The sequence below is a fragment of the Tachysurus vachellii genome, chromosome 7 (genome assembly GCF_030014155.1).
Source record: "Tachysurus vachellii isolate PV-2020 chromosome 7, HZAU_Pvac_v1, whole genome shotgun sequence".
NCBI classification, from domain to species: Eukaryota; Metazoa; Chordata; class Actinopteri; order Siluriformes; family Bagridae; genus Tachysurus; species Tachysurus vachellii.
The window spans coordinates 22,992,005-23,008,522 of record NC_083466.1 but is presented as its reverse complement, the minus strand read 5'-3'; the positions used below and the strand labels follow the sequence as shown (position 1 = coordinate 23,008,522).

Below are 16,518 nucleotides of genomic sequence, written 5' to 3'. Positions count from 1 at the left end.
TTCCAAACCTTCGATACAGTATAAAAACCTCTGCTTCTGCAATGATATCAGTTCAAAAACAATATATCTCAGCTGATAATAAACAAACAATTGAATAATTGACACCCAGCTGATTTATGTTGGGTGAATTGGGCCAACCACAGCTGATTCCAGTCTGGCTTAGACTCAGTGGCAGGGGTTATTTTTTTCTATTACTATAAAATGAGGACTTTGAGGAGTGATGTTTTTGGAAACAGAAACAGAAAAAGACAAACACTGTAATGTCTGGACGTGGAAGAAGAAGAGCAAGGGGCCTAGGGAGAAGACCAGCTCCAGTGAGAGATGCAGGGCCAGGGAGAGGTGCAGTGAGAGGTGCAGTGAGTGGTGCAGTAAGAGATGCAGTGAGAGGTGCAGTGAGAGGTGCAGTAGGAGGTGCAGGTGTAGTGAGAGGTGCAGTGAGAGGTGCAGGTGCAGTGAGAGGTGCAGTAGGAGGTGCAGTAGGAGGTGCAGGTGCAGTGAGAGGTGCAGTGAGAGGTGCAGTAGGAGGTGCAGGTGCAGTGAGAGGTGCAGTGAGAGGTGCAGGTGCAGTGAGAGGTGCAGGTGCAGGAAGAGGAGCAGGCCCAAGGAGAGGGCAAGGTAGAGGTGTAAGAATGCGTGGTGGTGGCATTCCAAGGGCTGCAAGAACAGTAGTCAGTGATGAAATTCGTGCCACTATCATTGACTATGGAATCAACCACACTAAGAGAGGCTGGTGAAAGAGTGCAACCCAATTTGAGGCGGTCAACGGTTGCCTCCGTTATTCGCATCCTTCAACAAACCAACAGGTAAGTATTGCATTTTACATGGATTGTTTCTATTCTCACTTGACATGTCAATAAGGTCATACAGTAATGCATATGTTGATTTTTTTCCCCTCTAAAGAATGCAACGTCTTCCACCCTCTGGGGGAAGAGGAAAGCTCCTCAATAATGATCAAGAGCTTGCCATTGTAGAAATGGTTGTTGCAAATAATGCAATAAAACTGCATGAAATTAAAACTAGAATTGTGGAGGACCATGAGATATTTGGCAATATAGAAAGCATCAGCCTCACAACCATTACACGGACATTGTCCAAACACAGAGTGTGGATGAAGCAGCTCTATACTGTTCCCTTTGAGAGGAACAGTGAGAGAGTCAAGGAGCTACGATGACAATATGTCCAGGTATAGTGTATATTCAATTCAATGTCCAGTTCTATAAGCTTTGCACTTTGCAAGTAGGTAACCTACACAGTAATAGGTTACAGTACAGTATGGTATACAGTAATGACATGATATACATAAACTTTGTTTCAGAGAGTTATGGAATTGAAGGCCAACCAGGCCCCTCATGAATTCATTTACATAGATGAGGCAGGATTCAATCTATCCAAAAGGTGTCGATGTGGACAAAATATAATTGGAAAAAGGGCCACAGTTGATGTGCCAGGACAGAGAGGGGCAAACATTACCATGTGTGCAGCAATGGCAAATGCAGGATTACTCCTTCACAGATGTCAGGTTGGACCCTATAATACCGAGCGCCTCCTTGCCTTTCTCAATGATCTCCACCAGCGCCTGGTACCAGATCAGGATCAGGAGGGTGAAAACATGAGGACCTTTGTAATTACCTGGGACAATGTTGCTTTCCATCATTCGCAAGCAATAACAGCATGGTTTGAAGTCCACCCAAGACTGGTAAGTCTCTTCCTTCCACTCTATTCACCTTTCCTCAACCCCATAGTGGAGATCTTTTCTGCATGGCGGTGGAAGGTTTATGACCATCAGCCACATGACCATGTCCCTCCTTGAAGCCATGGATGCTGGCTGCAGGGACATCACAGTTCAAGATTGCCAAGGGTGGATCCGACATACCAAGCGGTTTTATCCCAGGTGCATCACCTTGGATGATATCAGATGTGATGTTGACGAAAACATGTGGCCTAACCCTGAAGATCGCAGGGATTAGATAAATTAATTTTGTGCTATTTTTAGTTCCCCCCTTCTTATCTGGGCTTTTTGCTGTTTTGTTTTTTGTTTTGTTTTTTGTTTTTCAGAATGCTCTTATATATGATATTTTGTTCACTGTAAGCAATACTGTAAAACTTTTTCTGTTCTATTATATTGTGTTTCTACTGTACCTTCTTTAGTAAACAGTAAAGAAAAAAATAACTGATTTGCTTTTTACTGGAATGCGTTTGAATGTGAACATTACTGTACATGTGGACATACAGTTCCCAACTAAGAAATTTTGTGTAAAAGGTGGATTGCATGTTACCTGAAACATAAAAGTCTATGCAGTTTTTCTAATGTCAACAATAGCCAGTATTTTGAAACCTGGTGTACTTTGATTGACTGCATATACCTTGTGAAGTGAAAACAAGTGTTATTCTTTGACAGATTAATTTCATTTTGAGTCAGATTTCCAGTGTTTCGGTAAAGTTAGTGTGTGCAGAGAAAGATGTGTTCTGTTTTGAAATGGAGAGTTAGTATATATTTAACAAAATGTGTTTTTGAGAGGAAAATGATCAATTTGGCCAATTGTGTTTTGTAGGTGTAAGTCTGTGTTAAGAGTTTAGAAAAATTATCTTAAGTATAGGTAAGCGCTTGTTAACGATTGAAAAAACTGTAAGATAAAGACACACATTTAAAACAAATTTTATCATTGTAGTTTGTACCTTTAAGGACATGATAATTTGTACCATGGGTAACCAAAACATACCTTGTTTCTGAAAATTCTCTCTCTCTCTATATATATAGATATATATATATATATATATATATATATATATATATATATATATATATATATATATATATATATATATGTAGCGAGTTATAAATGTGATACATTATTACAGACTTTTATTTTGACACTCTCGGTGTTACGCGGACGGCACTTTCCATTGAGCATGCGCACCTCTTCAGTCTGTATTGCATGTGCCAGAGAGAGGTAGGCGTTTGTGTGAGCTCGATAATTAAGTTTATTAAGTGTAGAAATCGACTTAATTTCACTTTGTAAACAGTTGTGAGATTGAGACATTGTTTTATGTACAAGTGGATGTTGATTGTGAGAATTTATCGTGTGGGCCGTTTGTATTAATCTATTAATCTAATCCTTAATCTATTTTCTATTGGTTTTGTATGAATGTTTTAGTGTTTTAATGTTAATGTGTTTTGTTCAACTGTTACATATAATGAGTCTGTATTGCATGTGCAGGAGAGAGGGATACATTGTCACAAGGTGCCCGCAAGTGATTCATTTTCTTTATCGACATTAATCCACAGGAGTGTTAATGGGTGGCTGTTAATAAACCTTCTCTGGTGAACTGAGCGAAAGCGTCCTGAGCCTTCTTTGAACACAACGCGGATAAGGGTAGCAGCGGTTAGCCTGAGACCGGCTACATATATATATGTGTGTGTGTGTGTGTGTGTGTGTGTGTGTGTGTGTGTGTGTGTGTAATGACAGGTCGTGAGATTGAGGATCCATGTGCACGCTTTTTAATACAAGCTCGAGGTACAACAGGCGTAGGTCAGAATCGGCAAACACAATATCAAAGGTGAGGCAGAAATCAGAAATGGTAATACAGGTAGAAGGTCGGGGCAGACAATCATAAAGTGGAGCAAAAACCAAAACAGAGTCAAAACCAGGAATACACAGACAGACAAATGCTCAGACCGATAGCAGCAGCAAATCGAGACTTCGCAGAGAAGGGAAGTTCAAGTTCCTGTTTTATAGGATGCCTGTGATTGAGATCAGCTGGTGGTGCAGTAATGACAGGAGCGGTGGCTTGTGGGAGATGTAGTTCGGGAGTCGTTAGTACTCGGGTGAAGGTTCCCTCTGGTGGCGGTCGGGAGACAAGGCAGGTGCGTATCAATACGGGGGGGCACGGTGGCTTAGTGGTTAGCACGTTCGCCTCACACCTCCAGGGTTGGGGGTTCGATTCCCGCCTCCGCCTTGTGTGTGTGGAGTTTGCATGTTCTCCCCGTGCCTCGGGGGTTTCCTCCGGGTACTCCGGTTTCCTCCCACAGTCCAAAGACATGTATGGTAGGTTGATTGGCATCTCTGGAAAATTGTCCGTAGTGTGTGATTGCGTGAGTGAATGAGAGTGTGTGTGCCCTGAGATGGGTTGGCACTCCGTCCAGGGTGTATCCTGCCTTGATGCCTGATGACGCCTGAGATAGGCACAGGCTCCCCGTGACCCGAGGTAGTTCGGATAAGTGGTAGAAAATGAATGAATGATATATCAATACATTTATATATAAACCTCTTGGAAATTAAATGCATCTGAAGATTCAATGCTTGGATCATCCTTTGATTTGATGGTCTAAAGTTGTCAAGCCAGCTCAAGACTGTGTGCTGCAAGTCTTGAACATCACGCAGGTCGGATGTTAAATAGCCCTTAGAAGCATCAAGATCATAATCTTCTCATGTTTTTTGGTATGTGTTGTGAATCTCATGAAACCGTATTACAGCCCCATTAAAAGCAGCAAGTTTAATTTTCACCTCTTTGGGTCAGTTACAGTTCATAGAAGTTGTAATCTGTGTCATCAAGCATGTCACTGAAGCCTTTGCAACTCCACGTTGACGCTTGTGACACATTTGTTGTTGCTCAGGTGTGGTAATTATTTCTGAAACTTCCTCCATGTTGTCATTAATCTTCTTAATTCCTTGTATTTGACTTTAATGTTACCCCTGAAATGATAACATTAACTTGGATCTTGATTTTGTCTTTTATTCCTCTCGTGCAGAACTCACAATGTACACATTTAGTCGTTGTTGTAGTTTCATTTTAGGGTTTTTTTTTTTTGCACATTTATGTGTGTGTGTGTGGTCAAAATTAATAATTAATAACTGTTATGTTCATGTTTGCATAACTTAACTAATTAATCATATTGTTTATCTAGATGTATTGTGAGCCTTTTGCAAATTTAATAAAGAGGGGTTTTATCCCATAAGTAGACTGTATGTCATCAGGTCTGCACTTCATATATACAGATTGTGAGCTATATCTGTGCAAAATACCCTGCTTCATGTCATATTTTTCTACACAGTGCATACACAATGTATTTAAATCTGTAATAGGGAAGAAAACTGTTGTTGTATAGTTTCACTTCCTGGACTGACATTCTCTGCTCATTATATATATATATACACACACACACGTGTATTTGTGTTTTACTTACATACTGTATGCCACATGTATACCAACAATCACTGACCTGCTATTTGTTTCCTTTGAATTGTTAGTGTTCAGTTTTCCTGTAGTGAGCAGTAATAATGTAAATATTCATGATTAAAAGTGACCAAGTGTTACTGATACTTGAATTGTACAATGTTAGTAGGACAAGATGATTCAGTAGTGAATTACATGATTACAGTATGTAGATTTTTTTGAGTATTAAATGACCTTATAGAACTTTCATACAATGGTCTAAAACAACAATTAATTTATTATAACAAACATCACACAAATTCATTGTGCCACATAAAAAGGCAGAGTCGGAGAGGATGCAAGTTGCAGTGGACAATTTATTAAGAACAGCTCAAGCAAAATATACAAAACTTCAGACAAAATCAAAGTCAACAAACAGGAGATTGTAAGGTGAGGCCAAATGCTGAATCAGTAAATATTCAGTCACATTCAAAAAATGTTTTAACAACAAAACTTATCTGCCCGAGTATTTATTTATAAAAATAACGAAAATAAGCTTTACTCCATTATATAGTATCAAAACATAGTGCTTATTTATCCCTGAGTAAATACTAAATTGTGTAAATGCTGGCTATATTCTAAAAATTATTATTCAATTAAAACAAACTGTATGTCATATAGCTAGACAAAAGTTAATAACAATCTAAAGCTTAAATAGTGAAATGAAAATGCATTGGAGTAAATATATAAAAATACAGTATATCAGGAAAGAAAATCACTCAATAAAAAATCCTTAATACTTTCAGAGAAATTAAAGCCTCACAACCACTCATTACTACATCATGACATGTATGTATGTGTTCTCTGTTGCACTGGAAATTTAAAAGATAGATGTTTTAGATAATGTTATAACCTGACACTCAGAAAGACGTTTCAGCTTCTATCACTCTGTATGGTCTGTTGTCCTCATCGGGATCAGCTGAAAAATACATAATAAAGAACACTACCAATTAGCCTCTTATATAATGTTAGGGTTTAATTTTATGTCTAATAAAGAACACTGTGTTCTTACCTCGAGCTCTGTAACATTTCACTGCCAGAATGATGGTCACCAGCACATACAGGGAGGCTGTTGCTACACTGCTGAGGAGCTTCAGTACAGATGTTGGAGCTTTTCCATCTATAAAAATCATATATAAAGCATTAATGTATTGGAGGTACATGACAAAAATGTCTACAACTTAAGATGTTACTTTCTTTAACAACATACAACCATTTCTCTGTAACATTTAATTGAACATTAGGACTGTTAATATTTGCTCTTTTATCTGGAACCTGGCAGGTTAGTCACAGCCTATAGACAGTTTGTTGACTAGAGCTCTAATAAATAAAGTGTTCATGCTTGAAATACAAGCCTTTGCAAACCTTTAATAATCACTTAGTATGTTTCTCTGGTCTGTATTAAATACACTATAACTTGTGCTTATTTTACTCAAAAATAATGTCATGCTTATTGAGTTTTCTACACCTTTATTTTCATTCATTCATTCATTCATTCATCTTCTACCGCTTATCCGAACTACCTCGGGTCACGGGGAGCCTGTGCCTATCTCAGGCGTCATTGGGCATCAAGGCAGGATACACCCTGGACGGAGTGCCAACCCATCGCAGGGCAACACCTTTATTTTCAAAATTAAATTCTTACATTCCTTTTTCTTTACTTGCAGTCAAGGTGCTAAAGGCGCAACAAGTTTAATCAATATTTTTAAAATGCTATTGACTCCAACTGACTAAATATTTCTCACCTCTGACTGAAACCCAGCTTTTCGGTGACTCTCCTCTCTCTGGGTGTTTACAGTGATAGAAACCTTCATCTGACTTTGAGACACTGCTGATGATCATCTCTCCTGTAGTCTGGTTCTGGAGGATGGAATCATTTTGATAAAAATTAACACCAGAGCCTAAGTGTTTTGAGCGATCTAAACAATGTAAAATCAGAGGTTGTCCCTCAGTCACAGGATGGACAGGACTGTCCAGGATCACAGCACCATCTGCAAGAAAGAGAAACAAGACACTAAAAACATAAAGTTTGCAATTCTACATTATTACTGTAACATGCATGTCTTTATAAGGTTTGGTAAACACATTGAATTCCTCTGTGAGATTCCCATGGATTGGTGTCTAACATGCCATTTTACATGGAGCAGAAAACACAACAGGGTATTTTATATTCTTAGAAAAAAAGCCTACTAAACGTTTACATTTTACATGTACATTTCCTTGTCACTGCATTGGTATAGATTCTTTATCTATAACCTGGAAAGATACATGCATTTTTTTTTAATATTACCCCAAAAGCTTTCTATCTTGTACAGAGGGAAAACCAGAAAGAAGGAAATAAGAAATGAATAACCAATGAACTGATTTAATTTACAAACTAAATATTATAAATATTAGAATTAATATTAAATCAGCTTATGGAAAATATCAAGGTCTTGCAGCTAATACTGCTGTCATTCAGGTCTGCATGCTACCCTGTCTGCCACACAATTAACCTCATACATCTTAATGAACATAGCAGAAATTTAATAGCTATTTATAAATATGTTCCTCATTTACTCAGGTTATAAAAATCAACCATGCAGTTATGTTAACTATGACAGAGTAACTCAGACAGCAAGAATCAGAGAACTACATTGATGAGAACTGATGAAATGACTCACTGTGCACTGTGATGTTGACAGAATTACTGCATCCTCCAGATTCAGACTGACACCAGTAAACTCCAGTGTGTGATGTAGAGAGGGAGCTGATGTTACATGTAGATCCTGAAACTGATGAACAATCGAACGATGTCTCACTGTGTGTGTATCGTCTCACTGTCCATCCAGTAGAGTCACTCTGGTCCTCACAGCTCAGTGAGAGAGAGTCAGCAGTAAAGTGTTGAGTTCTGCTCGGTCTGATGATCAGAGACACTGGAGAAGATTCACCTGTTAATAATTATATTAATATTATTAGATTTAATTACATGTCACTGTTATATTATCATTTATTATTAAAAAGAAAGAAACTTGAATTAATATATTAAACTATACATATAGCCTAAAAGATGTTAGTAATGACAATAATTTACTGCATAAAAAGGAGTTTTTTCCTCTGTTTGTTTGTCTGAAGTATTGCATTGGACCAAAGCTAAATCAGAAAAAAAACAAACACAAACACACACACACACACCATCATCATGAGTTCACACACTCATTTTCTAATCTTTGCAGTTTTTCACACTCAGTGGTTCAATATAAAACTTCTTCCTCTTCACTCTTCATCACTTGAGCAACACTCCAACACTTTGCTGCTCTTGAGGTAAATGTATTTGTTATCTGTATGTAACAGTGTAAATATATGTTACTGTGTTTAACTACCCAGCTTTACTGTTAACATGTTGTGACCAGTGCGGTCTCTTACTCACCAATAACATTTACCCAGAGTACATCACTGTAGTCTGTGTAATAGACTGGGTTTCCTCTTCCAGCTCTGCACCTGTACTGACCTCCATCAGAGACTCTAACTGAACTGATGATGTACTGGTGTGTTTCAGTCTCAGTCTCAGAGCTCTGTGTGGGTTTGATCCAGTAAAACTTCCATCCAGCAGACTGTGGTGTCAGTGTACAGGACAGAATCACTGAATTTCCTGTCAGTGCAGCTCCTTTAAGGTCTGATGCAAGTTCAGGTTTAGGTTTTTCTGTTAGAAATGAAACAGTTCAGAAATAATGCAGTCTTTACTGCACTAATCAACTCTACACATTGAAAACATGTTTGCTCAGCAGAACAATAATTAGGCCACATCTTTTTCTACTGTTATGTTATTTTATTATTGTAGCCTAGATAAAATAATCTTTTATTAAAGAGGGAAACAGCAAACACTGGAGAAATAGTTTGTCCCTACACGATGTGTTTCTTATATTTGTAGCCCAATAAAACATGCTATAAATGTTGTAATAAATATAAAAATAGCTATTGGTCAAACAAGGTTAAAATATATATTGTCTATCGTAATAAAATGTCAAGTTCATGGGTTAAAATGTAAAACTGTTAAATCTGTTTTTTCTAGAAAAGCTGTTGATTTCTAAGTGCTCATTTTCTAGAGAAAAGACTTAATTAAGCCAGTTTTTATTCATTAAACCGGATGCTCTGGAGTTCAAGGAGAGATACTGTAGAGAGAAGGAGAGAGAGTGAGAGAGAGAGAGACTGACTGACTTCATGGCTCCATACAGAGCATCCAACTGCCGCTATGTGTACGTAGTGTTCCATACAGACTGTACACTGATCTGTGTTGTTTTATGTATCTGTCCTGTATGTTTTCTGTTCTTGTCTTGGACTGTTTGCACTAGATGCACACGATGCACTTTTTATGGCTAGGACAGCTTACTTTTAGTCCTAAGCTTTGTGTTGTTCTATGTACCAACTTTTGCTCCTGGAGAAAAGCTTTCATTTCACTACTGCGCCAGCTATATAGGGTTAAAATAATAATAAAAGCTTATTGACTATTGAGAAGTTGTTGATAAGCTGCAAGTTAATCTCAACATTGGTTTGGTGTAGTTGTTGTGGCTCAGTGGTTAAGGCTAAGATAAACAAGTCTGAAAGATGAAATTCCTGATATATTTTGTATATAATTACTGATATATTTTATAATTAAAAAAAGGAATAAAATAAGTAATAATAAAAGGATAAACTCACAGACTCACCTGATACAGTGAGTGTAACAGGAGCACTTTTCTCTGAGACCTGAGAGTTACTGCTCATCCCTCTGCAGCTGTATGTATCACTGTCAGAGTCTGTAACTGAGCTGATGCTGAACTCCTGTGTTTTGTATGAGTTCTCTGTGTAATAATTCTTATACCAGATGTATGTCCACTCAGTGTCTTTTGTACTTTGTATCTCACATCTGAAAGTCACTTTCTCTCCACTGAACACCATTTATATTCACCACAGGTTGACTGTTTTTAAAAAAAAAAAGTCAGAAAAATCATTTTAACAATCATTACTCAAATTAAATGTAGATCACAATTTGTAAAACGGACAACACTAAAATTAATCAAGTTATTTTCTTTTCTGAAACTGTAGGTCAACTATTGATTCATATCAAAAACTACAGCGTTTTTGCTCCCTGTGTTACGACCAGCAAGGGAACAAGAAATTAAAGATAAAATAATAATAATGATAGAAATAACTGCATTTTAAGGAATTGATGTAATTTGACAGAATTTATTTTACAGTTTCAGACTTTAAAACTACATATTACTGTAAAAGGAACAGCATTACTGTGATTTTTAGAATTTAACTGCTAATCGCAAAGGATTTTGGGATCTTCATCAATGATGTGGAATGCCATGCTACTTTGTCCATCATAATCTGTTTTTTGGGGAATCCACAATGATCAGGTGTAGTAACTATTTTATTTGTCTAGCATTACTCATACTATGGATGTAAATTAGATAGGCTAAACCCTTTTGAACAGTATTAATCTTGCATTTTAAAATATTTCCATTGCAGTGGGATATTTACAGTGGGTGCAGTTACTTTTATTACATATTGCAAAACTTCACATAATCTATTTACTGGTAGACATAGTGGGAGCATTAAGAATTTTCTTGTTTTTAAATGTTTTTGTTTTGCCTAAAAATAAATAAATATGTTTGCCACAAAACACATGAATGTACATCATTAAATTTATATGAACACAATACACTAATACGAGATTTCATCATGCTCACTAGGAGGTCTGTTACAGTCTGTATTTCCCAGTCTACTTTCATCACCTGCTTATTTACACCTTTAATATAAACATTATTACAGCATTACAGTTTGGTTTGGCAGAAAAAAACTTCAAAGACGACAGAATAATGACCCACCTGATTCCTCACCAACTGAGCACTTCCAAGCTATTTTCAAGGGTGAGATTTCGCTGGGGGAAAAGACAATATAGATCTTTGAACAGTATCTGGCAGGCTGTGGTGTCTGCTTCAGCTAAAATTAGTCATGAAGAAATAGACACTACTTCTATGGATGAGAGGATCATGAACATCACTGAAAAGAAGGATGTCTATACTGGAAACTGAATACTATGAAAAGCCATAAAACCTATTTGAGATATTCTTGTACAAGTTTCTAATTTAGTTGTAAGCTTTACATCATTATTTATTGTGCTGATTTAATACTATAGTGATAGCAGTAAACATACCTTTTGGCTGCTGCTGAACGTCAATGTCTGACTGATCTTTGATGCCTGATCCACCTAAAATCAAGGTAAAAAAAACATAGTTTTATTTATTACAAACTTTAATTTCGTTCATTGCCCTATCTCCTAAACTAACTAACCAAATAAAAAAAGTGTATTAATTTATTGATGTAAAATAAATTTAATTGATTAAGGTTATTTAATTTTATCAGAACTACAAACTTACAAACTAACATTAAAACTGTTCATTTTGGCAGAACAGCTGCATTATTATTACCTCACCAACTCTTTTACCAAGTAAACGAATGAATGAATGAATGAATGAATGACGACTGTCCAATGGACGTATACTAACAACAGTGCCACCTGCTGACCAGAATAGGAACTGTTCTGTTTAACAGCTCGACAACTAAGTTTAAAAACAGCGCATAGCGGAATGAACGTGTAAAATAAGCGCTAACGGACATACGGGTTTATTGCACTTGTAAATCTTGTACTTTATTTGTGGTGTAAAACGTTTTCGGTCCTCAAAAGACCAGGGACTTTTGACAGTACATGAGGGGCTTAAGCCCCCGAAGCCCCACCCTCACAACACCACTGAGTCTTTGACACATCAGAAAGATTCATTACATTCCACTGGTCTCAGTTTAACATTACATGTGTCACTTGTTATTAAAATCATTTGAATAAATAAAAAAGGTTAATAAATGAAACGTACCTAAATCACCTGTTTGTGTACAGAGGATGAGTTCAGTCAGCACTAAAGGTAGAGAGAGAAACAGACATTAGTTAAGGTTCATTTAGAGCTAAAACACTTGTTGGTGTGCAGTTATTATGATGATAATAAAATAATGAACATCAGTGTGGTGTGATGTGGTGTGATGTGGCTCACTATGAAGGAGGTTTACTGTTACTGTTCAAAAGTAGATTATTTTATTAATTCTTGTACTGTTTGATTCCTGTTTGCTTAAACCCCAAACAGATATAATAAAAACAGCATCCAGTCTGTTCTGTTGTTAAACCCAGTGTCATGGCTATTAATATAAATATCATTCATTTAGAAACTGACACTTGATTTCCTCTTTGCTTGGCACAGTCTCCTCCCACATTGTACATCTACAAGATCAACTTTCTTCTCTTTACAGAGTGTAGAAAAGATCTCAGAAGAAATGTAGAATAAAGTCTACAAAACAAACAACAGTGTACTAAACAAATACAATGTAAGAATGTATAACAGCAGGTAAAATAATCAGATGAAATTAGGTTTGTTCAAACAATCATTTGATTAAAACAAAACTTAATTATCCACTAATGAAGACTCACAGAAAACATTTACTCACAGAACATCACACAGAGTGGACGGAGCTCCATCCTGTCCAACTGATGACTGTCTGACTGACTGAACGTTTGTGTTAATGCCTCGACACTTCCTGTACTCTTAAACACTTCACACTTCTGAGACAGAGTGAGAGAGAGAGAGAGAGAGAGAGAGAGAGAGAGAGAGAGAGAGAGAGAGAGAGAGAGTGAGTGTCAGAGAGAGAGAGAGATATTTCAAGTGTAAATTCATGCTCCTGAGTCAAGACCAATATTATTCATTATTTGCATCACATTGTTACCAATAAAATATACTTAATTCATAATGTGTGTTATAGTAATAGAGCATGAAGAATGTCTCCACATAGACAAATACAGAGGAGTCCAAAATGGTGAAAGAGGAAGTGCACAAAGTGCAGACAGACAGACAGACAGAGAGAGAGAGAGAGAGAGAGAGAGAGAGAGAGCTGTTGTGGTTTCTGAACAAGGGAATAAAAAGTCTTGGCTTAGGTAACATTAATAACAGTAACTGATAGCATGTAAGTGGACAGGAAAAAAATTGTGTGCTGTGTGTGTTTTTTTAATACAGATCATCAGTTTTACTGTTAGAGCTGTTAGTCCATGGCCTGAAATGAGACGTGAACTTTCTCTGACGGAGCAAATATATTGTTTCATGGTCAAATGCATGTGTTATATCTGTCCGTTTCTGATGAGACAGGAAACAGGTGAGGGAACTCACATGTATTTTTTAGTAAACACAAGCTTCATCATTATTCAAGGCAGAGGTTAAAGTGCAGGAAGGCACGAGCTCTTTGTGTTTAGGGGCATGTTGTGGCAGCAAGTAATAATGTATCTTTTAAGACCATAATTCCTCAATAAAAGTCATAATTTAAGATAGAATACTGTAGAGGCTACACTGACATCTAACATTATGTTCCTCTATTCTTATTAACTCACTTCATTGAGTACTTGTAGTGTTGTAGTGACTATTTCTGAAAAACAAGCACACGCTCACACACACACACACACACACACACACACACACACAAACACACACACACACACACACACACACACTTGCTGTTTTGCAAAAATTTTTTACCTCATCCATCTGCTGCTATAACATAAGCGTACACGTTTGCAAGAACTCTCTTGTTTACAACCCTCTATTTTTCAATATAATCAAATCAAATCAATTTTTTTTTGTCACATACACATACATACAGTACAGAGTACGACATGCAGTGAAATGCTTTTACGTCTGTCCGGTATTCAAGCATAAAAAGGAATGGAATTAAGTGTAAAAATAAAACCAAAAGGAGGTAGAGAAATAAAAAGTATAAACTATATACTATAAACTATATAAACTATATATACAGTATGCACTCTGGTCAGTGCTATTTTGTGTATTTGTCCTGTATTGTTTTGATTGTATGTTTGCATTAACACTCACACTGTTGGCACTAGGACTAGGACAACATACTTTAAGTCCTTAGCTCTATATTGTTTATGTAGCGTTATAGTCCTGGAGAAATGTTGTTTCATTCACAATGTACTGCATCAGCTACATATGGTTGATATGACAATTAAAGCTTCTCGACATGACTTGAAAACCATGGCACATACCACAGAAACTAGCATTAGTAGGAAAATGCAGGAGTTTCATTTTGGCTTTACTGAGAACGTGAATGACAGCAGTTCCTCATTTCTCACTGGTTAAAGCCACACTGCTCATCTCGAACAGAAACCAAACCACAATAATATTTCATGTTTTAACCAGTGACACCACTAGACCCTTTTCGCTGGGGGTTCAGATTTCACTGTTTTCCAGATCTAACTCAACAGACACAGATTTGATAAATAATTTTGTATAAAGTTTTTAATTTGAAATAATAAACTTGTTAAATGCTACTTTGGCATTCTGCCACAAATTATGTGATTTGACTGGCATTAGCTAATTTGAAGTTTGTATGGTTTTCAGAAAAGACTATGGAACTGTGGACTGTGGACATAACTGTTAACTGTGGACATAAACTGTTTTGGAAAGGTGCACATCTTCAGGATATACAGATGAGATTATCCACAGTAGCAGGAGGTGATTCATAATCCAGAAATCGAGAAGGAGAAGAGCGATCATAGAACATCAACAGCAGACTAGTAGGTCAGAGGGTAAGAGGAGCCACAGCAGTAGAAGTGTGTTAGGATCAGCAGCGGGATTGTTTTTACAGCTCAACAGACAACAAGAACAGATTATTATGTAGGTCAGGAGCATATTATGTATTATGTAATTTAAAGAGTCATATTTTGCTGTTTCAGAAATTTGATGTGCTGATACTCTTGATTTCTACACTGAAACTGTGAAGTTGGAAATGTTTTGTTTACACATTTCTCTTAAACTGCCATCACTGCCACCATTTATGAAAACATTCATAATTTAGTGTTTGCACATCTGAGCTCAACTGTGCTGTGTGTCCCAGTGGCTCTGCACAATACTGCAAGTAAACATATGCAATGCTATGCATGTGGCTTTACTAATGTACTGAGCTACACGTATCAACAGGGAGATTTATGTTTATATCTGTTTTATATCTGTTTGCTTTATTCACATTAATCATGTTCTTTTTCTTATTTTATTATTTATTAAACCATCTGGACCTCCCATATAAACTTTAAGCAGTACATGCTTTTAGTCTGAGAATGTGAATCAACTGCTTCTCTCTATCTACTGTAACACTTGAAACATTAACGCATCAGCTATTTCAAAGCCCAGTGATAAACGTGGTTCTTTTGTTGGGGGAAACACATTCAATTCATTTTAATGACAAAATGTTTGTTCTTAGGAAAAAAGTAAATTGTTCTCAGAAAGGTACAAACTATTGTCACTGAGGCAGTACAGTTTAATTTAACACAACTGTGTATTAAGATAAAGACACACATTTAAAACAAATTTATACCATTGCAGTTTGTACCTTTTAGGACATAATTTGTAAAGTGGGCAACCGAAAGAAATCTTGTTTCTTAAACTTGCAGGTGAAATATTGCACTTTCACAAAAGTACGAATCTTATCCTTAAATTCACCACCTCAGACAATCCCCTGTGTACCTTAACTGTGCCAAATGTGTTAAATTGAGAACATTTAAATGTCTTTTTGCAATTCAATAATAAGCACATTTAATGATTGCATGCAAAAGATATCAGTTTAATATCAATACTTAAATATCAACAGTTACAGTAAATACATCACTTGTTGCAGCACAATTTTTCTCTTTTTTGTGTAAATACATTTTCCATGATTATAAGAGCAGGCAGTCCAAAAGAATGAGCCAAAAGTGTAAACTGGCAAAGGTTGGACAATGAAATATCAGGCTATACAAGGGCAGGCGAGATCAAAATGGTGAACATAGCAAGAATCAATAAACTGGAACTTCCACAAGCACAAATGGCTTAGTATCAGCAGTCAAGGAATAATATTTTGTCAAATAAACTGGACGCACAAGGGTTTGAAGAATACACACAATAATGAAATAGAAATCTCAAAACAGGTGAGAATCATGCCACATTAGGACATTGATAAGTGAAATGAAATCACAATAAAACACATTAAAATACGTAATAAAGCAGACATAAGCGCCGTAGTCCTGCAGGCCTGAGATAGGCACAGGCTCCCCGTGACCCGAGGTAGTTCGGATAAGCGGTAGAAAATGAGTGAGTGAGTGAGAGTAATATAAATTAGTGATGTGCGATACCACTTAATTCCTATTCGGTCCGATACCAAGTAATACCCAGGCTGGTATTGCCGATAAAGATACCG

At 36.7% G+C, this 16,518-nt stretch overlaps 2 protein-coding genes across 2 annotated transcripts in view; both read right to left on the bottom strand.

The window, feature by feature from the left end:
• LOC132849247 (carcinoembryonic antigen-related cell adhesion molecule 5-like) overlaps positions 1-12,797 on the bottom strand; it is a 52,840-nt gene extending 40,043 nt beyond the window's left edge. Inside the window, exon 1 of the mRNA XM_060875502.1 lies at positions 12,733-12,797. The gene's annotated coding sequence lies outside the window, so the exon portion shown is untranslated. The remainder of the gene's footprint in view (positions 1-12,732) is intronic.
• On the bottom strand, positions 5,514-10,137 carry LOC132849245 (Fc receptor-like protein 2). The gene is made up of 6 exons (XM_060875501.1): positions 9,900-10,137; positions 8,624-8,908; positions 7,878-8,144; positions 6,960-7,205; positions 6,227-6,334; positions 5,514-6,133 (listed from the first exon to the last, which is right to left on the bottom strand). The coding sequence occupies exons 1-6, from the start codon at positions 10,129-10,131 to the stop codon at positions 6,075-6,077; spliced, it is 1,197 nt and encodes a 398-aa protein (XP_060731484.1). The 5' UTR covers positions 10,132-10,137; the 3' UTR covers positions 5,514-6,074.
• Positions 12,798-16,518: the final 3,721 nt, after the last annotated feature.